This window comes from Oryx dammah, unplaced genomic scaffold, assembly GCF_014754425.2.
Source record: "Oryx dammah isolate SB20612 unplaced genomic scaffold, SCBI_Odam_1.1 HiC_scaffold_2, whole genome shotgun sequence".
Classification (NCBI taxonomy): domain Eukaryota; kingdom Metazoa; phylum Chordata; class Mammalia; order Artiodactyla; family Bovidae; genus Oryx; species Oryx dammah.
Window position 1 is genome coordinate 157,792,214 of NW_024070186.1, and position 20,179 is coordinate 157,812,392.

At 66.3% G+C, this 20,179-nt stretch overlaps 2 protein-coding genes across 9 annotated transcripts; both read left to right on the top strand.

Moving 5' to 3' along the window:
* Positions 1-39: 39 nt before the first annotated feature.
* Positions 40-14,408, top strand: WDR90 (WD repeat domain 90). Of its 5 annotated transcripts, none has more exons than XM_040229622.1 (42): positions 40-92; positions 287-378; positions 504-680; positions 766-874; positions 1,073-1,234; positions 1,496-1,610; positions 1,687-1,754; positions 2,093-2,190; positions 2,273-2,491; positions 2,640-2,702; positions 2,939-3,007; positions 3,636-3,746; positions 3,814-3,959; positions 4,028-4,085; positions 4,481-4,599; positions 4,681-4,824; positions 4,911-5,041; positions 5,112-5,228; positions 5,529-5,764; positions 5,959-6,098; positions 6,205-6,335; positions 6,678-6,808; positions 7,081-7,242; positions 7,433-7,561; positions 7,646-7,800; positions 7,893-7,933; positions 8,109-8,237; positions 8,362-8,529; positions 8,789-8,886; positions 9,369-9,471; positions 9,644-9,765; positions 9,874-10,033; positions 10,127-10,317; positions 10,397-10,565; positions 10,679-10,790; positions 10,926-11,097; positions 12,139-12,261; positions 12,431-12,605; positions 12,712-12,842; positions 12,949-13,278; positions 13,391-13,475; positions 14,022-14,408. In XM_040229622.1, the coding sequence occupies exons 1-42, from the start codon at positions 83-85 to the stop codon at positions 14,177-14,179; spliced, it is 5,559 nt and encodes a 1,852-aa protein (XP_040085556.1). In that variant the 5' UTR covers positions 40-82; the 3' UTR covers positions 14,180-14,408. The 5 variants fall into 5 exon arrangements, with proteins under 5 accessions (XP_040085556.1, XP_040085573.1, XP_040085582.1 ...); XM_040229639.1 differs by having other exon boundaries at positions 8,380-8,529; XM_040229648.1 differs by having other exon boundaries at positions 7,670-7,800.
* Positions 14,409-14,589: 181 nt separating this feature from the next.
* RHOT2 (ras homolog family member T2) lies at positions 14,590-19,913 on the top strand. 4 transcript variants are annotated; one of them, XM_040229676.1, is made up of 19 exons: positions 14,590-14,702; positions 14,806-14,864; positions 14,963-15,044; positions 15,123-15,166; positions 16,023-16,076; positions 16,518-16,570; positions 16,647-16,755; positions 16,838-16,939; positions 17,011-17,109; positions 17,231-17,339; positions 17,431-17,551; positions 17,744-17,828; positions 17,901-18,043; positions 18,126-18,226; positions 18,310-18,440; positions 18,529-18,603; positions 18,712-18,834; positions 18,925-19,124; positions 19,356-19,913. In XM_040229676.1, the coding sequence occupies exons 1-19, from the start codon at positions 14,666-14,668 to the stop codon at positions 19,480-19,482; spliced, it is 1,854 nt and encodes a 617-aa protein (XP_040085610.1). In that variant the 5' UTR covers positions 14,590-14,665; the 3' UTR covers positions 19,483-19,913. The 4 variants fall into 4 exon arrangements, with proteins under 4 accessions (XP_040085610.1, XP_040085603.1, XP_040085616.1 ...); XM_040229669.1 differs by having other exon boundaries at positions 14,593-14,702; positions 18,922-19,124; XM_040229682.1 differs by having other exon boundaries at positions 14,616-14,702; positions 15,974-16,076; positions 18,922-19,124.
* The last annotated feature ends 266 nt before the right edge of the window (positions 19,914-20,179 follow it).

Sequence of the window (20,179 nt, forward strand, 5' to 3'; positions counted from 1 at the left end):
CGGGCTTCTGTTGCTAGGCACGCGCTGCGTGCCCTGCGTTCGGTGCGCGTCGGCAGAGGCGGGAAGCGCGAGCTGCGGCGCCATGGCGCGAGGTAGCGGCGCACGGACAGGGGCTGGGGTCTGGGGTGTAAGGGCCGGCGCCGCCGCGCACGGGTTGATGCTGAGACTCGCTCGCAGCCCAGTCCGCGCGCCGCGCTGGCCGTCACCGCTGGGGAGGGCGCAGGCCCTGCCGGGCCCTCCCTGGACCTGCGGTGGGCCTGGCACCTCACGTCCCCTTGTCCCCCAGTGTGGCAGCAGCCGTTCCTCAACGTCTTCAGACACTTTAAGGTGGACGAGTGGAAGCGCTCCACTAAGGAGGGCGACGTGGCCGCCGTGACGGTGAGTGGCCGGGGCGCCCGGCGGCGGTAGCGGCGGCCTCTCTTCTCTTCTCTCTGGACGCTTGTTTGCAGCCCTCCCGGCCACCCCGGGCTGCAGGACGTCTGCAAGACGTCTTCTCTCTCCAGGACAAGACCCTCAAGTGCACGGTGTACCGCGTGCGGGGCGCTGTCTCTGCGAGCAACTACATCCAGCTCCCCAAAACCAGCACCCAGTCCCTGGGGCTGACTGGACGGTACCTGTACGTGCTGTTTCGGCCACTGCCCGCTAAGCATTTCGTCATTCACCTGGATGTGTCCACTGAGGTGCTGAGCTGGGAAAGGGGGGCTGCCCAGGGCCCTGCACTCCTGTGTCAGCCTGAACCCCTCACTTCCATGCTGTGCCCCACAGGACAGCCAGGTCATCCGAGTGTCCTTCTCCAACCTCTTCAAGGAGTTCAAGTCCACAGCTACGTGGCTGCAGTTCCCTTTCATTTGTGAGGCTGGGACACCCAGGGAAGGTACCCTGCAGATGAGGCATGAACGGGACACGGGGATGGTCTGGGAGAGGCGTCCAGTCAGAAAGCTCAGGGGGAGGTCTGGATGGGGGTCACGTGGTTGTGGCCGTGAGACTGGGAACAGGCTGAGGACACAGTGCTGTGGCTTGGCTAGTGAGAGGGTAGGTGCTGACTTTGGCACGAGTCCTGCACACCTGCCAGGTGTGGCCTTCCCTGGTGCCCGCTGGACCTGCCTGCAGCTTGACCTGCATGACATCCTGCTGGTCTATCTGCAACGATGCTACAGTCATCTGAAGGGCGTCAGGCTGTGTGCCAGCATGCTGGTCCGGAGCCTCTACACCAGTGACCTGTGCTTCGACCCTGGTGAGGACCACAGCTGTGTTAGCCTGCCACCCACCTGCTTTCGCTTCCTGTGTGCCGCCCTCCGCTCTGTCCCTGACACTCAGTGGAAATGCCCATGCTGTGCCAGCTTTGAGACTCCCAGCTCCCGAGGCAGCCATCAGAGGGAGGGGTGGCTGGGCTGGTGGCCAGGCAGGACCCTGCTGGCCCCTGGTATTGAGACCCCTGGGCTGGGAGAGGGGCCTGGACGGTTCCCTGGACCTGGACCAACTCTGCTCTTTACAGCCGTCACTGTTGCTGAAGCCCGGCGCGCAAAACTGCCCGTCACCCCCATACCTCAAGAAATGGCTTTCCCAGTGCCAAAGGGGGAGAGCTGGCATGACCGCTACGTCCACATCCGGTGAGTGCCTCTGCCGTCCCAGGCGCAGGGAGGGCAGGGCTGTCCTGGAAGCTGACTTGTCCTCTTCCCCACCGAGGTTTCCAAGCGGCAGCTCGCATGAGCCCTCCGAGCTGGTGCAGAAGAGTGGTTTCCCTCCTGAGGCAGGTGGGCCTGTGGGGCAGCAGTGACTGGGTTCGGGTCTGCAGGGCCCATGGCGCTCGGCAGGAGAGGGGTCTTGATGCTGCGGAGCTGACCCCAGCAGTGTGGTGCCTGCAAGGGCTCGGGGAGGCAGCCCCAGAGCAGCGGGAGGCTGTGACTTGAGTGCTTGGGGCTTCAAACTTTCCTGCTGGGATGGGTGTTGGGGCCCCTGCTGGGGGTGCTGCCGCTGTCAGCTTGGCTCCTATCCTGCAGAGTGGGCAAAGCTGGGCCCCCTGCCGCCCCTGCCCAGTGCCTTGTGCCTGTCTGCACTCTGCTCAGTCGGTTCTTTCCCACTGCGGTCTTAGCAGGGCATGTGCCGCGGCTGCTCCCTTCCCCAGTGGCCTGCAGCAAGCCTGCACGGGGCAGCAGGGCCTTCGTGGTCCAGAAGCATGACCCCACAGCCGTGAGTGCCCAGCGCCCTCGGAGGTGGGGCTGGGGGTGGCTGGCCTCAGGCAGGGTGCTCGTGAGCACTTGTCCTCCTGCAGTCCCGCTGGGCCACTTCCATGCCCAGGCCCCTTCCAGAGGTCAGCGTGTCCTGTGAGTGCTCAGAGGTCTCCTGTGTGGCTGGCCCTGGTGGCTGTATCCAGGAACCCTCGGCCTGGGTGGAGGCCACTGACGAGCATGCAGCTGGCGACGGCCCTCACGTGTCTGCCCATCAGCCGACGGTGGAGCCCGTGGCTTCAGAGGATATAGCTCTGCGCGAGGTGAGGGCCTTTCCTGAGGAAGGTGGGGCTGGACTGCACCCCAAGGGGGTCGTGTGCGGACAAGCGGTGGATGGAGGGCTGCCGAGCCGCTGCCTGCAGGGAATGGGCGAGGGGCGGGTGTCCCCTCTGATGGTCCCTTCCCATCCAGCCTCCTGGCAGGAAGCAGAGCTTACCGGAAGCAGCTTTGGGCAAGAAGCGTTTTCAACAAAGAGTAAGAGAGCTGGTGCCCTGCCCCCAGCCCCAGTGGTCTGCGGGGGGACCTCAGGACTGGGGCACCTGGAGAGTCCAGCACTGTGACTGCAGTCCTGGCTTCCTACTGCAGAGTGGCTGGCCAGAGCTCGGGACTGGGTGGCTTTCTTGAGAGGCCAGAACTGGCTCTGGGTGGGGCAGCCCTGCTGCGACAGGGGCCTTGCCACCTGGGTCTCACTGTGCGTCTGCCTGTTTCAGAGCTTCCTCCCAGATCCGATCCTGAGGCTCAAGGGGGTCATCGGCTTTGGGGGTCACAGCACCAAATGGGTGAGGGGTCCTGTGCTCTTGTTGGGTCTTAGAAGCATCACCTACACCAAGCAGACAGCGGGCAGATGCCGTGTTTCCCTGCCTTGGCTGTGGGCCTCTGAGCTCCCCTAGGCATCGGGTCCCTGCACTGCTGTGATCACCCAGCCCTGCCCGCGTCCACACATGCCTGGTGCGTTCTTGGTGCTGTGATATACAGACACAGGTGGCTCTTTGTGTTGTGAGCACCAACTGTGGTGGTGCTGGTCCAGATGCTCCAGCTTCGAGAGACCTGAGACCCTTGTTCATCCAAGTCTTGGATGCATGTCGCCCAGCCGAGTGGGGCTTGGTGTGGGCAAGACAGGGTCCCTGTGGAGGCAGCCGGGGGAGTGGTGGCCGTGTGCTCACCAGGCTGTTCTGGATGTGAGCTCTGCGTTTCTGTGGGCTCTTGGTCTCTTATTAGTTGGACCCTGTAGTTCCCTGCTTGGCGGGAGCCCTGCCCACATACGACCACGCCCACACACGACCAGGCTTTCTGTCCTTTCGGTTCATGCAGTGTGGTGACTCCTGTGCTTGTGCCTCGGGGGGCTCAAGGGTGGTGGGGAGTGGAGCTGACCAGCCTGTGACCTCAGCTTCCGGCCCCTGCTCGCAGGCCCTGTGGACCCCGGACGGGGCTGCTGTTGTGTACCCTTGCCACGCGGTCATTGTCATCCTGCACATCGAAACCCGGGAGCAGCGTCTCTTCCTTGGCCACACAGACAAGGTGGGCACCCCTGGCCTGGGGCGGCCTGGTCTGCTGGCCTGTACCCTCCCTAACTCCCTGCCCCCAGGTCTCTGCTCTGGCGCTGGATGGGAGCAGTTCACTGCTGGCCTCGGCCCAGACCCGGCCCCACAGCATGCTGCGTCTCTGGGACTTCCAGACGGGGAGCTGCCTGGCCCTGTTTCGGAGCCCGGTCCACACCATCTCCTCCCTCAGGTGGGTGAAGGGCCTCTGGTGGGGTGGGGGCCAGCCCCTGTGACGCTTACTGTCGCCTCTGTCCACAGCTTCTCCAGTAACGGGGAGCTGCTCTGCGGCGTTGGCAAGGACCGCCATGGGCGGACGGTAATTGGGCCGGTGGGGCGGTGGGGCAGCCGTTGCAGAGTACAGGCAGGCGGCAGGGACCCCCGTTGGCCTCCCCCAGCTTGGCCAGGCACCTCCACGTCACACGCTCCACAGGGCATCTGTTTCCCCCTTTCTCCCCCGGATCTGTCTTTCAAGTGACTGGCCTTGCTGTCTTTGCTGGCGAGTTCTGCAGGCCTGAGACGGATGTTTTTTCACGGCAGTGTCTCTGAAGCTGGGTGTTCCCTTGGGGCCTTTCCTCCACTTGTGGTTGCGTTTTCTGCTCTTTTCTGCAGACACACGTCTGTAGACACCCTGGGTGGGCACGGGCAGGTTTCTCTGACTTCTGCTGGAGATGCCGGGTGGGTGGGCGGGCACTCAGTGCAGGCTTGTTGCAGACGGTGCTGGTGTGGGGCATGGCCCAGCTGGGGCGAGGCGGAGAAGCCGTCATTCTCGCGAAGGCACACAGTGATGCTGATGTCCAGGCGTTCCAGATAGCCTTCTTCGATGAAGCCAGGTGATTGCCCGCCCTCCCTGGGTGCTGGGGCTGCTGACTCGTGAGCCCGCCCCTTGCCCCGCTCACCTCCCACCCTCGCAGGATGGCGTCGTGCGGGCGGGGCAGCGTGCGGCTGTGGCGGCTCCGAGGTGGGGCGCTGCGCTCCTGCGCTGTGGACCTGGGGGAGCACCACACGCTGGAATTCACCGACCTGGCCTTCGGGCCAGCCCAGGATGGCCACACGCTGTGAGTGCCACCCTCCCCGTCCGCGTCCCTGAAGGCCCAGCGCACCGTCCCTGCCGCCACCACCCTCACCTGCCGCTCCCTGGCAGTTACGTGTGCAGCCGCAGCGGCCACATCCTGGAGATTGACCACCAGCGCATGGCCGTGCGGCATGCTCGCCGCCTCCTGCCCTTGCAGAACCCCCGCGACCCCCTCGCACAGAAGCAGACCTTCAGTTCAGGTAGAGGGCCCTTGCTGTGCAGGGGGAGGGGCCCTGCTGCTGGGGGCTGACCCGGCTCCCCTCCACCCAGGCCCTGGCATCGCCATCAGCGGCCTCAGCGTCTCCCGGTCTGCGTGCGCTGTGGGCTCCGAGGATGGCTACCTGCGCCTCTGGCCGCTGGACTTCTCCTCCGTCCTCCTGGAGGCAGGTAGGGCCTACACACCATCTCACCCCTGGGCAGCACAGGAGGGCCATGTCCCCAGGCTGGACAGAATGGGACTCCGTGGGGCTGTGTCCTGAACTTGGGAATGGGTAGTCACAGGGGCGGTGCTGGTCCTAACTTACAGGGAGACGGGGCTCCAGGCTGCAGGAAGATGCACTTCTCGCTGTCTTGGACGAGGGGCTAGGGGTTGGTACAGCCTGGCTGTGGTCAGCCTGCCCAGGTGGGCCTTGGTGCAGGACCCGCCCCACTGCAGGCCCGGGCGGTCACTGAGCCCCCTGCCTGCAGAGCACGAGGGGCCTGTTTCCTCCGTCCGCGTCAGCCCCAGCGGCCTGCGTGTGCTGTCCACCACGTCCTCGGGTCACCTGGGCTTCCTGGACATCCCGTCCCAGGAGTACTGCGTGCTGGTGCGCTCCCACACCGCCCCGGTGCTGGCCCTTGCCACCGAGCACAGCCGGGGACAGCTGGCCACCGTGTCCCAGGACCGCACTGTGCGTGTCTGGGACCTGGCGACCCTGCAGCAGGTGGGGTGTGGCCAGAGGGCGTCAGCTGGGAGGGCGGTCTGGAGGCTGCAGGCCACGCTGAGGCCCAGTGGGCGGGCCCTGGGTTCTCCTGCCTGGGTTTGGGGCCCAAGGTTCAAGCCCCCTGGGGAGAGTGGCTCTCGGGGCCCTGCCGTCTGCCCTCACTGCCCGCGCCCCCCGGCCCCCCCCCCCGACAGCTGTATGACTTCACATCGCCCGAGGAGGCTCCGCGTGCTGTTGCCTTCCACCCCACTCAGCCGACCTTCTTCTGTGGCTTCAGCAGCGGGGCCGTCCGCTCCTTCAGCCTGGAGGCCGCTGAGGTCCTGGTGGAGCACAGGTGGGCGCCCAGGCAGGCCTGCCCCACAGATGCCCGTGGTGGATGCCCGCCCTCTGCTGCCCCTGGACACCCTCTGGGCATCCGCACACCTTTCCGTGTGGCATAGGTGTCACCGAGGAGCCATCACTGGCCTGGCTGCCAGCCCCGACGGCCGCTTCCTGTTCAGCACCTGCTCCCTGGGCGCCCTGGCCCAGTACCACAGCGGTGCGCCCCGGTGCCACATCCTGCGAGTGGCAGGTCAGGCCCCCACGCCTGGCTCAGCTTGGGCCTCCCAGTACCTCCCTGACCATGGCACTGTGTCCCATAGCCTCACTTATAGACCCACGGGGCCAGGTGTGGTCTCAGGACTGCCCAGCAGCCCCCAAGTGGGAGATCAGAGTGCGCCCGCCCTGCGCCAGGACAGGGTGATCGCCTGTAGCCCGAGCACCAGGGGGCAGGGCCGGGCCCCCATGGACACCGTGTCTCTGGCCAGCCAGGCGGTCTTTGGGTGGTCACTGGGAGAGCCCTGGCGCTCCGGCAGTGCACGCTGCCGTGGGGTCCACCCTGCCCAGCTGACTGCCCGCCCCCATGTGCTGGCAGCTAACGTGGTGTGCCAGGAGGCCTGCCCAAGCGCCAGCATCCTGGCAGTCAGCGAGGACAGCTGCCTCCTGGCTTTCGTGGGTCCCTCAAATTACACAGTGAGCATCGTGGACACGGCCTCGCTGGATGAGGTGAGTTAGCTGCAGCCCCGCATGTGTCTGCTGAGGGTGCACAGACGCCGTGGGTACCCCTGATCCTGGCGGCTGGGCTGTTCCTGTGGGCGGGAGGCCACACTCATTGCAGAGAGGACCTGGGACCCGGGCCCCTTAGGGGCACAGAGGACCTGTGAACTGTGGGTGGCTGGGCAGGGCAGAGTGCCTGAGGCTGCCCACCACCTGGGCCTCTGCTCGGGGGCCCCAGCTCCGCCCGGAGCTCGTGAGGGCAATACTTGCTTCTTCCTCAGCTTCTGAGGGTCGACATCAGTGCCCTGGACCTGGCTGGCAGCTGCCTGGACTCAGCTGTGGCCCTCTGCTTTGGCCCTTCACCCCCCGGCCACCTGCTGGTGTCCACGTCCTCCAACGTGATCGCCATGCTGGACGCCAGGTCGGGCCGCGTGGTCCGGGAGGTGAGCCCAGGCCGTGGCTAGCGACCTGGCCCCCCTCCTCCCGGCTCCGGCCTTGCTGCCCACAGCGCCTGTGGTGGGGCGGCCCTGGGCTGCCTGCTGCTCCCAGGTGGCTGCACTCTGGGGCGGGCTCCCTCGGCCAGCGGTCGCGGGTGCACCCACCTTGCCTCGCAGCAAGCGCGCTCTCCCACAGCTGTCCTGTGGCCAATCCGCGGCCTGCGCCTCCCTGGCCCTCAGCGCGGATGGCCGCTTTCTGCTCACAGCCGCCGAGCGGGTTGTCAGGCTGTGGGACTACACAATGCAGGCTGGCCTCAGCTGCCAGGTGTGTGTCCCGGGCGGGTGGGCAGGAGGGTGGAGGATGGCCCTGGGCGCCCTGGGCTGACACTGCGCGAGGGCCATGCCTCAGGTCTGCGCGACACCGCCACCCCAGGTGTACATTGGCCACTCGGAGCCAGTGCGGGCTGTGGCCTTCACCCCCGACCAGCAGCAGCTCCTCAGCGTGGGAGACGCCGTCTTCCTCTGGGACATTCTGGTTCCCCGTGAGGGGTGGTCCCCAGGCAGGCAAGTGTCTGCCTTCACTTGAACCTGCCAGGCCTCTCTGGGCCCCCGCTGCCCCCAATACACACTGACAGCCTCTCCTGTCGCCTCTGCAGTGTCCAGGGTGCTCCCGGGCCCCCCCTGACCTGCGAAGCAGGTGAGTGGCCCCACCACGCTGGGAGGCCCAGCGGTGACCCCTGGTGTGGGAGGCACACGCTAATGCTGTGCTGGGGCCCCAGGCCAGAGCTTGTTGGGAGCGGGGGGCTGGCACGCCTCCTGCTCTGTGCCCCTGCTCCTTGGCTCTGAGCACAGCCTGGCTCCTCTGTCTGCAGGCCCGGGTGCAGGAGAGCTGGAGGGCGTGGCGTCCGGGGCCAGACGGGCACCCCGGCAGGTGTCCGTATCACCCCCGGTGCTCCCTCCCCAGCCAGGCCTCTGTGCTGGGTCCCCTGAGGACTTTGACGGTGAGGGAGGGGGTCCTGGGAAGGGGAGGCTCCCTGCTACGTGCTCTGCTGCTCCTGGCCTGGGGGTGGGCTGGGAACTCCGAGCTCCTGCTCCCCACCCCTGCTATCTCCCCAACCTCCCCAGGTGCCCTCTTCCCATCAGACAAGAGCCGTGGCCCCGAGGATCTCCATCAGGCCTCAGGCCCATCCGTGCTGGTGCAGAAGGAGGCTGGCCGGGCTGGCGATGGGGCCTGTGGGGTGACAGGAGGTCCCTGGGACCTCGACAGGCGTCCCCACCCCTGTGGCTGGCCCAGTAAGCAGTGGTGGGGCGGCAGCGTGCGGCAGGGTCCCTTGTAACTGGGCTGGGGCCCAGGTGCAGGTACCTTGTGGACTCCAGGTGGTCTAAGGACAAAGCCAACTGCCCCGGCAGACAAGGGTGGGGGGTCGCGGGCAGGGCGATGTGGCCCGCCAGTGCCCTCTGATCCCAAGCATCTGACCAGCCAGGGCAGGGCAACAGCGGGGAGGTAGCTGTGTGGTCCCGGAGGTCCACAGCTTCTTGCCCTGCCCGACAGGCGCCTGCAGCACAGGGGGAGCCAGGGCCCGGCCCCCCGCTCGCCCAAATTCCTACAGGCACTTCACCGCGCGCTACAAGGCCTCCTCACCGGCCCAGGTGGGTGGGGCAGTGGTCCTCCTGGTCCTGGCCACCGATGGATGCTGTAGAGGCCAGGCTCAGGCAGCGAAGCCTGTGGTGTCTGAGGGTCTCCCCCCACTGTCAGCAGTGGCTCCTGGAGTGTCCCTGGGGCAGCTCCCTGGGTTGGAGGCCGCTGGTCACCCTCCACCTCCAGCCCAGCCCTTGCTCCTGATGGGCTGGTTAAGGCTCGCTGCCATGCCAGTGGGCCCGGGAGTGTCCTGTGCGCCAGCCAACCATGTCGGCTCCCCGCCTCCCCCCACCGAGGCCTTCTCCAGGCTCCTCCCTGCCCTGCCTAGGTCTCCCCACACCCCAGGCCCTCCCCAGGAGCCCCTGCCTGGCCTCCCTCCTTTACTGTCTTCCCACTCCTGCCCTCTGCCACCTCCTCCCAGAGCCACACCTGAGGGCTCCATCCAGGCCTGGCCTGAGGGCAGAGTCTGAGGTGCCCGGTCGCTTCCCCACAGGGCCTCTGCCTGCCACCTGCCGGCGACGAGTGGCTGCGCCTGAAGGCCGTTTTGGGCTACAACGGGAACGGGCGCACCAACCTGGTCTGGAGCCCAGACACCGGTGCGGCCATGGCCCAGGGGCTGCAGGGGGCCTGTCTTGATGCGCCTCTGGGCCCCTTGCCCCCAGCCCTTCTCTGGAGGGGGGGGGCCGGAGCGGGTGTGAGCCCCTGTGGCTGGGCCTGCTGGGAGGCGCGCTGTGGCATGCTGACCCACTGGGCTCCGTCTGCCCATAGGCTTCTTTGCCTACACATGCGGCTGCCTGGTGGTGGTGGAAGACCTGCACTCAGGCGCCCAGCAGCACTGGCTTGGCCACCCCGAGGAGATCTCCACGCTGGCCCTCAGCCACGATGCCCAGGTGCCCGCCTTGTGGCCCCCTGCACAGGCCCGGAGCTATGGTGCCCCTGTAACCCGAGCGGGCCCGTGGACTGCACCCTCTGTGCTGACAGTGCCCCCCCACCGCCAGGTCCTGGCTTCAGCCTCCGGCCGAAGCGGCGCTGCCTCCCGCTGCCAGATCCGTCTCTGGGATGTGCCCCGGGGCTCCTGCCGGCAGCTCTTCTCTCACCATGACACCGCAGTCCAGGCACTGGCTTTCTCACTGGACGACAGGCTCCTCGTCACACTGGGTCAGTGGGCGGGGCTGGAGGACGGTGGTCTCTGAGCCCCTGCCAGTCCTGGGACCCCTGGGCTGCTGACATGGGCCCTCTGCGTCTCCCCAGGGGACTGTGGTGATGGCACCCTGGCCTTGTGGAGCATGGCCACCTGCGAGCTCCTGTCCTCCACGCGCCTCCCAGAGCCGGTGCACGGCATGGCCTTTAGCCCCTGGCACACCGGCGAGCTGGCCTGCGTGGGCCAGGGCATCCTCACCCTGCAGCTGCTGTGGGGGCAGGCGGGCGACGTCAGCCTCCAGGTGCCGGGGCTGGGAGGTGGCCTTGGAGGATGAGGTGCGGTGGCCCGGGTGTGGCTGACCCCTGCTGTTCTCCCACCAGGCCCACTGGGAGCCAGTCCCTGAGGAGGTGGGGGCCTGCGAGCTGAGCTCGCTCTGCTACGGGGCCGCGCCTCTGCTGTACTGCGGCTCCAACGAGGGCCAGGTGTGTGTGTGGGACACGCATGCCGGCTGCTGCTTCCTGGCCTGGGAGGCGGATGATGGCGAGATCGGTGGGTGTCTGACGAGCCTGCAGCCCTCGCAGCTCAGTACCCCCGGGAGTCACGGTGCTGGGGTGGCGGGATGCCCTCTCGAGCACGCGGCTCACACAGCTCCCATTCCCCAGGAGTGCTGCTGTGCTCGGGCACCTGGCTGGTCAGTGGCAGCAACACGCGGCGGCTGCGCCTGTGGGCTGTGGGGGCCGTGCCGGAGCTGCGGCGCAGGGGCTCAGGGGCCAGGTGAGCATGCGCACTGTGTCCAGAGCTGGCGCTCCAGCTGGCTGGGCCCGCCCCCCAGGGGTATGCTCAGGCAAGGCAGGGCCGTGGGCTGAGCCACCTGGTGCCCTGGGCTCCCGCCACTGCCCTGCTCTCCAGGTCCAGCTCTGTGTTTCTGGAGCGTGAGCTGACCCTCGACGGGGCTGTCGTGAGCGCGGTCTTCCACGACAGCATGGACATGGGCGTGGTGGGCACCGCAGCGGGCACACTCTGGTACATCAGCTGGGCCGAGGGCACCAGCACTCGCCTCATCAGTGGCCACCGGAGCAAGGTGAGTGCCAGGCCGCTGCTCACACAGGCGGGAAGCCTCTTCGCTCCTTCCCCCATGCCTGTGGGTGCTGTGTCTGCGAGGTGTCCCTGCAGCAGCTCCAGGCTCCATGGTCTTCACGACCCTGCTTGTCCCGCTACTTGTTGGGGAAAGCTAGTCGTCCTTGCTGGGATCCCCCACCAACAGGGCTGGGTGTACCCCTCTAGGATCCCCAGGGTCTGGAGGCTGGGCCGGGGTCTAGGCAGGGCCAGCCAGCTGGCGTTGCCTCCCTGGGGAGCGCTGTGTCTCTTCAGCAGTGCCCATGTCTGGCGGTGGTGGCAGTGGCTTTGTTGGTACCGAGTCCCCCCGAGCTGGTGATTTTGGTCCCGCCTCCTGAGGGGCGTGCGTGCTCCAGGCCCTCCCTCTGCGACTCTGCCTGACCCCGGTCTGCCTGCCCCGGTTCTGTGCCCCTCCAGTGGGAACTGGGCTTAGAGGTCACGGTCTGAGGGCCAGAGGGGCCACCACTTCTCACCCAAGCAGGGGTCAATTTTTAGCTTTTTATTTAAATTCAAGACTTGGCTCTTGTCCCCGCATCATTGGTGCATGGTCTTCATCTCCTTTTTCTTATACCAGAGACGCTGATTCTGTGTAATCTTTCATTCCACACACGTGAAGATCTCAGGCCACCCCCCACTGCGCACCCCCCCATGAGGCCCAGTTACCAGCACGTCCTTTACTTCAGTCTGTGGCCCCCAGGCGTCCTGTGTTCTAGGTTTTGTCAGGACAGTTCTTTCTGACACGTCCCAGCAAGTGGACAGTCAAGTTCAACTGACCGGTGGGCTTCCTGTGGTTCACATTTCACCCAGGCCTCGTGGGGGATCTCAGGAGGGGCCTTCACCCAGGCCTCGTGGGGGACCTTGGGAGGTTGGGACAATGAGTTTGTGTCACGTGGCAGAGCTGGGGCCTGGCAGGCTCCAGGGGGAGGCGGATGCCCTCCAGAGCCACGTGGCTCCGCTGTGTTGCTCCTTGGCTGTGGGCCTCAGGCAGGCTGATGGCTCCTCACAGGTGAACGAGGTGGCCTTCAGCCCCAACGAATCCCACTGTGCCACGTGCAGTGATGACGGGAGCGTGAGGGTGTGGTGCGTGGCTAGCATGGAGCTGCTGATCCAGTTCCAGGTGCTCAGCCAGGTACTCAGCGGGGCTGGGGGCATACCTGGGTAGAGCCTAGGCCGGGTTCCTGCTGGCTTGGCTCTTGCAGGCCCCATGGCCTCCCTCCAGCCTTGGTGTCTGGCTGGGCCTGGGCCCCGCCCCCTCCCCCTCCCGGGGGCTCCTGATGTTTTCCGCTGGTGGTCCCTAGAGCTGCCTCTGCTTGGCTTGGAGCCCCCAGTCATGCGGACGCCCAGAAGAGCAGCACGTGGCAGCGGGCTACAGTGACGGGACGCTGCGGGTCTTCAGCATCCCGCGCTCGGCCATAGAGCTCAAGCTGTACCCGCGCGCGGCTGCACTCACAGCCCTCACCTTCTCCGCTGATGGTGAGGACCGGCGGTGGCATGGCTCCACGGCTCTGCCTGGCCCAGGTCACGCCTTTGGGCTGAAGGCTGGGCGCACGAGTGACAGCACGGGGTCTGCCTGGCCCAGGTCAGACCATCGTCTCTGGAGACAAGGATGGGCTCGTGGCCGTGAGCCACCTCCGCACAGGGATGACCTTCCGGGTGCTAAGTGACCATCGCGGCGCCCGCATCTGCACTCTCCAGAGCACGAGGAAGGAGGTGACATGGTTGGTCCTTCCTGGGTGGGGCCCCCCCAGGCTGGGGTTCTGGCGGGATGGGGTGAGAGAACAGGGCCGGCGGCACCCACCAGCCCTTGTTCCCCCAGTGTGGAGACTTTGGGGCAGAGGGCACGGACCTGTGGCTGGCCGCCAGCGGGGACCAGCGAGTCAGCGTGTGGGCCTCCGACTGGCTGCGGGACCACTGTGAGCTCGTGGATTGGCTGAGCTTCCCAGCGCCCAGCCTCACAGAGGTAAGAGTCCTGGCGGCCCCGTGGGCACAGTGCCCCCGCATCCCACCCTGCACTGTGCCCCCACAGGTTCCCAGCTGCTTGCCACCCTCGCTCGCCGCCTTCTGCCCCTGGGACCCGGCGCTGCTGGTGTGTGCAGGCCTTGGCGTGTACCCTGAGGTGGTCTTCTACAGCCTCCGCCAGAAGCAGGCACGTGCACCTCGCCATGGTCCTGGGAGCCTGAGGGACCCAGGGCTGGGGAGGGACAGGTCTCAGGGCCAGGGGCTCATGCCCCCCCGAGCCTCATGCTTGCTGCCTGCAGGTGGTGGAGAAGATCCCGCTGCCTTTCTTTGCTGTGTCCATGAGTCTGTCCCCTGGGGCCCACCTCGTGGCCATTGGCTTCTCTGGTGAGTGGTGGTGACTTGAGTGGGGCCGGCTGGGCACCACTGTGTTCCCTCACAGAGCTGTGCTGCTGCTACTGCTAAGTCACTTCAGTCGTGTCCAACTCTGTGCGACCCCATAGACGGCAGCCCACCAGGCTCCCCCATCCCTGGGATTCTCCAGGCAAGAACACTGGAGTGGGTTGCCATTTCCTTCTCCAGTGCATGAAAGTGAAAAGTGAAAGTGAAGTCGCTTAGTCGTGTCTGACTCTTAGCGACCCCATGGACTGCAGCCCACCAGGCTCCTCCATCCATGGGATTTTCCAGGCAAGAGTACTGGAGTGGGGTGCCATTGCCTTCTCCGTCACAGAGCCATACTCTTCACCATTGGGCCCCGGGTTTCTTGTCCCTGAAAGTGGACTGAGGACACTGCTCCTGGGGCTCACAGATAGGATCTGTGAGGGGGTGGAGCGCCAGGTTCCCCAGCAAGGCACCAGCTCCATCTGGAGAGAGGGCTGGGGGCAGCAGGCCCCCTGCCCCTGCCCTGGCCCAGCCCCTGCTGTCTGCCTGCAGAGCGCATGGTGCGGCTGCTGGACTGCGCGTCGGGGGCTGTGCAGGACTTCATGGGCCATGACGACTCTGTGCAGCTGTGCAGGTTTGCCCCATCAGCCCAGCTGCTCTTCACAGCGGCCCACAGCGAGATCTTGGTGTGGGAAGTCACAGGCCATTGAGCCCTGCCACTCAGCTGGGCCCTTGGTCTGGGCAGAGGCTTGACTGAGAAGCTGGGTCGGCCCCGGGCCTTGTGCTGGTTCCTCAGCCCGGTGGGCTCTCCACACCAGCACCTCAGGAGCATGTGTGAAGCATCAGGACCCTGAACGTGTGTGAAGTACTCGGAGCCCCTCTCCCTTGGGGTTTTGTTTCTGCCTTGTACAGTTCAAATAAATGTGCGTGTAGCGGTGAGGCATCGTCTCCTGGTTACTGCAGACTCTACTGCCAGAGCTCAGCTTAACCCCGGCCCCAGACCTGCTAGGCCTGGATCTCACGGGCCCGCAGTGCTCGGCGCGCCCACGCGGGGGCGCCGCCGCGGTCCGCCGCCGCTCTGGCCCGCCAGCCTCAGTGCGGCTGCGCGGGCGGGGCCGGAAGTGCGCGTTCCGCGAGCGCCGGGCCGGGTCGCGGTCGCGGTCGCTTGTTCCCGGGCCGCAGCTCCCGGCCTCACCATGAAGCGGGACGTGCGCATCCTGCTGCTCGGCGAGGGTAGGCGCTTGGGTCCGGGACGGGCGGGGGTCTCGGGGCCGGGGCGGGGCGGGGCGGAGCGGCGCGACCTCGGCTGCCGCGCTGACCGCGCTGCCCCGCGCAGCCCAGGTGGGGAAGACGTCGCTAATACTGTCGCTGGTGGGCGAGGAGTTCCCCGAGGAGGTAAGGCCGAGAGCCCCGCGCCCCTGCGTCCCCACGACCCCTGCGGCCCTGCACCCTCCGCGCACCCGCCCGGCTCTCTCACGGCCGCGTCTGCCCAGGTCCCAGCCCGGGCGGAGGAGATCACGATTCCCGCGGACGTCACCCCGGAGAAGGTGCCCACCCACATCGTGGATTATTCAGGTAGCGCGGCCGCCCGCCCGCCGTTCCGCCCAGGAGCCGGCGTCTCTGGCAGGTCTGCAGCGTGGTCTCTTGTTTCAGAAACCGAGCAGACGGTGGAGGAACTCCAGGGTGAGATTGACAAGGTATAGGGTGTCCTGGGGGACTGCTGGGCACGGGGTCAGGGCTCATGGCCTGTGGGCGGGACCGCCGCGGCCTGATCCGCTTCATCCTCCCAGGGTGCGGATTAAGGAGCCACAGCCTTGCTAATTCTGTCCCGACCTGTCCGCGCGGAGCTTTTCGGGCGGGGGCAGAGGCGGGGCTCCGCCTCTCCTGCCCACAGGGCTGGTCAGCCCTCCAGCCCTCCAGCCCTCCCCCGCTTGTCTTCCCTATTCTGCTGGACCCTGGGGAGCAGCCTCCAAGTTCTTGAAAGTGATCCTTTGGACAGCTGTGTGCTCACACACCCAGTCCTGACTCTTTAGTCCAGCTCACCGTCCTGGGTCTCCCAGTTGCACTGGGCATCGTGACCAGGGCTGAGGGCTCTCTGCCTTCCTGTTTTCGGGAGGGCCTGGGCCTGGACCAAGCTTCAGGTGCCGCCCCTGCAGCCTCCGCTGTGTCCTGGCCTGTGGCTGGGCAGGGTCCAGGCCACAGCCACTGTTTCACCATCACCCCTGTTGTGCTGTCGCTCTCTATTTGCTGCTGTTGGTAGGGGCCAGGGAGCGAAGAGCTGAGGTTGGGGTTGGGGCGCCAAGTGTCAGGGTGGCAGTGTCCTGAGCCCTCACGGGACTTGCTGGCCAGAGCTGAGTACTAGGGCCTGGCTTCTGCAGCAGAAGAGGGCAGCAAAGGGCTGGCCTGAGGTGTGGGTGGCCAACAGCCAGTGGCTCAGTCTGGGAGCAGCTGGAGTAGTGGGCTTCCCTGGTCTCTGAGCCCTGTCCTGTCTCGCCTATGAGCAGAGCAGGAAGCTTCAGGTCCCGCCGTGCAACCTCTGCCCTCCCTCAACAGGCAGACGTGGTGTGCGTGGTGTATGACGTGTCTGAAGAGGCCACTGTCGAGAAGGTGAGCGTTCCAGGTTCTCGTCCCTGGTGCTCAGCCTGGCCACCTCCCCGTTATCCGCACACACCCCAGGCTGGCCCAGGTTCAGGGCAGCTTGCACCCGCGGCCGGCCCTGTGTCGCATGAGGGCTTTGGGGAGTCTCGGGGGGGCCCCTGGCACCCAGCTTCCCTGGAATTCCCCAGAACGCATCTAAGCAGAGATAGATGGTGGATGGCCTTACAGCTGAGTCTCTTTAGACCTGGGGGACGGGCTGCTGATGCCAGGCCCTTTGTGGGTGTTTGGGAACCGCCTGCTGGCTGCTCTCCCATACTGGCCTTGTTGCCGGTGGCTGTGACTTCGTTCCTCAGTGGGCCTGTCTTGAGCCAAGTGAGAGTTCCACCTGGGAGCTGTGGGCCGGGTGGGCCAGGTGGGCGCCAGCCCTCACGAGCAGCTCTTACCTTTCAGATCCGAACCAAATGGATCCCGCTGGTGAACGGGGATACCAAGAGGGGACCCAGGTAGTAGGCAGGGCTCAGGGAGGAGGCTGGGCCCTGCTGGCTCCCTGATCCCTGGTGACCGTGGGCCTCTCCCCAGGGTTCCCATCATCCTCGTGGGCAACAAGTCGGACCTGCGGCCAGGGGGCTCCATGGAGGCCGTGCTGCCCATCATGAGCCAGTTCCCCGAGATCGAGACCTGCGTGGAGGTGAGCGGACAGGGCCATGGGGCTGCAGAGGTGAGGGTGTGGGCTTTTGTGTCTCACCCGAGTCTGCTCCCACACGTCCCAGTGCTCGGCCAAGAATCTGAAGAACATCTCAGAGCTGTTCTACTATGCTCAGAAGGCCGTGCTACACCCCACAGCCCCCCTCTACGACCCTGAGGCCAAGCAGGTGGGCAGTGGGCGCTGGCGGTAGGGGGAGCAGGAGGGAGCAGTGGGGATGCTGAGCTGCTGTCTCCACAGCTGAGGCCCACGTGTGCCCAGGCGCTCACCCGCATCTTCAGGCTCTCAGACCAGGACATGGACCAGGCGCTCAGTGACCAGGAGCTCAACGCCTTCCAGGTGCGGCCCTGCCTGTCTCCCGGCCTCCCCAAGCCCCTGGCGGCAGCGGCCCCCCACTCCTGGGCCACCTTTGAGAGAGGGAGAGGGTGCCCGACCAACAACCACTTTCTCTTGGAGACAGATGTCCTGCTTCGGGCACCCGCTGGCCCCGCAGGCCCTGGAGGACGTGAAGATGGTGGTGAGCAAGAACGTGGCGGGAGGTGTGCGGGACAACCGGCTGACACTGGACGGTGAGGCCTGATGCCCTTCCTGCCCAGGGGTCGGGGGTGGGCGAGGTGAGGCTGTGCACAGTGCCACTCCATGCTCTGCACCCCTGAGCAGGCTTCCTTTTCTTGAACACGCTCTTCATCCAGCGAGGCCGCCATGAGACCACGTGGACCATCCTGAGGCGCTTTGGCTATGGAGACTCGCTGGAGTTGACAGCTGACTACCTCTGCCCACCGTGAGTGGCGTTCAGGCTCAGGGCTCGCCTCCGCTCTGTGTCGGATTGGGCATGGGGCTCCTGGACCCTGCGTTGGGGGCTCTCGGCGTGTCTTTCTCTGGGTTGGGGAGCTGGCTGTGTGGATGGCCTGTGTTGGGAGAAAGTGCCCTGCAGTGCCCAGGAGCTGAGCACAGCCCCACCCCACGCCCACAGGCTCTGTGTGCCCCCTGGCTGCAGCGCCGAGCTCAACCACCGAGGCTACCAGTTTGTGCAGAGGATGTTTGAGAAGCACGACCAGGTGAGGCGCTGGGCCCCGGCTGCACCCCTGCTGCTTCCTGAGCGCCTGTCACCACCGCCCCTCCGTCCGCAGGACCGGGACGGTGCCCTCTCCCCAGCAGAGCTGGAGAGCCTCTTCAGTGTGTTTCCCGCTGCTCCCTGGGGCCCCCAGCTCCCCAACACGGTCCGCACCGAGGCTGAGCGGCTGCCCCTGCATGGGTACCTCTGCCAGTGGACGTAAGTGTGGCCCTCGCCCACCCAGACAGGCCCACGCCCTCCGCCCCGCGGCGACGCCACGTGCCCCCTCTCCCATCCCCAGCCTGGTGACCTACGTGGATGTCCGGCGCTCTCTTGAGCACCTGGGCTATCTGGGCTACCCTACGCTCTGCGAGCCGAACTCCCAGGCCCACGCCATCACAGGTGGGTGCCCGCTTCACCCCGGCCCCCGGCCAGCGCCTCCTTGGCAGCCCCGCCTCCTGCTCATTCTCTCTCCCTGCCCACAGTCACCCGGGAGAAGAGACTGGACCAGGAGAAGGGACAGACGCAGAGAAACGTTCTCCTCTGCAAGGTGGTGGGGGCCCACGGTGTGGGCAAGTCATCCTTCCTCCGGGCCTTCCTTGGCCGCAGCCTGGGGGTGAGCGTCCGCGAGGCTGCGACGGGACCTGGGGGCTGGGCTTCTGGGGAGTGGCCGAGTCGTAAGCTGCAGGGGCCTCCCTCCTCAGCACCAGGATGCCGGGGAGCCCTCCATCTATGCCATCGACACAGTGCAGGTCAACGGGCAGGAGAAATACCTAATTGTGAGTGCTGGGGGTCCCCAGGGTGGGCCTGGCGTGTGCACGCGGGGGGCGCTGCCCAGCGTGGCCCAGGGACCCAGCCCTGTGCCCCTCTGTGGGCATCCCGTTTAGCTGTGCAAGGTGGCTGCGGACAGCCTGCTGACCACCTCGGCGGACGCCTCCTGTGACGTGGCCTGCTTGATGTTTGACGGCAGTGACCTCAGGTCCTTCGCTCTGTGTGCCAGCGTCTATAAGGCAAGGTCCCACCTGCCCTGGGGGCCTGCGGGATAGCAGGGCGTGAGCAGGGACTCCCGGCGTGCTCACACAGCCCCCGCCCTGCAGCAGCACTACATGGATGGGCAGACCCCCTGCCTCTTCGTCTGCTCCAAGGCTGACCTGCCCGGAGGCGTCCCGCTGCCTGGCCTGTCGCCTGCTGAGTTCTGCCGCCGGCACCGGCTGCCCGCCCCCACCCCGTTCTCCTGTGCCGGCCCAGTTGAGCCCCGCGTGGGCATCTTCACCCAGCTGGCCACCATGGCCACCTTCCCGTGGGTACCAGCATGCAGCCCCCATGTGGGAGATGGACCCTGTCCCAGGAGGGCGGCGTGGCTGTGGTGTCGGGACTGCAGTGGGGCAGGGCGGGCCCTAGGGGCCGGGCATCACAGGCTGCCCCTGCTCTGGGCGGTCTGTCGAGTGGGCGCAGGCAGGGAGCAGCTGCGGGGGCTCCGTGGTCTCTGGGAGACTGGGGTACAGCAGCAAGGGTCTCCTCTCTCCTGCAGACACCTTGTCCACGGGCAGCTGCAGGCCACTTCCTTCTGGCTCCGGGTGGCGCTGGGGGCCGTGGGGGCTGCCGTCGCTGCCATCCTCAGCTTCTCCCTCTACAGGGTCCTGGTGAAGAGCCGATGACGCCCCGGGCCCCGCAGTCTATCTCAGGGTGCTGGGGGGGGCAGGGCTCCCCCCGGTCTCCGCTTTCCTCCCGAGGACAGCCCCCCACTGCCCTGCCCCTGCCCCACTCACAGGTAGGCCTGGCTCCCAGCTGTTACAGGTGCTGGGCGTGGCCTGCCTCTGGGCATCAGGTGTTGGAGGGACCGGGGGTGTTTGAGCAAGTCAGTGCCCCCAGACCCGAATCCTCAGGGCTCCATCCTTTCTTCCTGGTTCTTGGTATATGACCAGTGGGTGTGAAGGGGGTACGAAGGCAGGAACTTGGGGCTAAAGGCAGGGGTTGGGAGCAAGAAACAGCTGGACCAGCATGTGCCCCCCAACCCCCGATTTGAAGACCAGTCCAGGGCAGACATGAGATTGGGTTTCCTGATTAAACGTCATTTGTGTCTTTTCCATATTGAGTCCTGCTTACTGAAAACGACTTCTTGAATTAACTAAAGTGCATCCTTGTGGGTGTGGGCTGGGAACATTCCTCCTAAGCTCATGCCTCCCCTCTGGGCCTGGGTGACCATCCTGAGGCCTTGGGTCCAGGTCAGGACCAGTTCAGCCCCGATGCAGCCTCAGAGTCGAGGACCGTTGAGTCCATGCTGGCTGAGGGTGAGAGGCTGGGGTGCCTGATGCTGGAGGTCCCCTTGGTTCGACCCCCCTCCCCACTGCCAGG

Excerpts from the sequence above, each read along its gene's own strand:
- WDR90 (XM_040229622.1), top strand. Across the intron at positions 7,243-7,432 it reads CGGGCCGCGTGGTCCGGGAG|CTGTCCTGTGGCCAATCCGC; the intron begins GTGAGCCCAGGC and ends GCTCTCCCACAG. Across the intron at positions 8,238-8,361 it reads GTCCCCTGAGGACTTTGACG|GTGCCCTCTTCCCATCAGAC; the intron begins GTGAGGGAGGGG and ends CAACCTCCCCAG.
- RHOT2 (XM_040229669.1), top strand. The coding sequence starts at position 14,666 with ATGAAGCGGGACGTGCGCATCCTGCTGCTCGGCGAGG. Across the intron at positions 18,604-18,711 it reads GGCAGGAGAAATACCTAATT|CTGTGCAAGGTGGCTGCGGA; the intron begins GTGAGTGCTGGG and ends CATCCCGTTTAG. Across the intron at positions 19,125-19,355 it reads GCCACCATGGCCACCTTCCC|ACACCTTGTCCACGGGCAGC; the intron begins GTGGGTACCAGC and ends TCTCTCCTGCAG.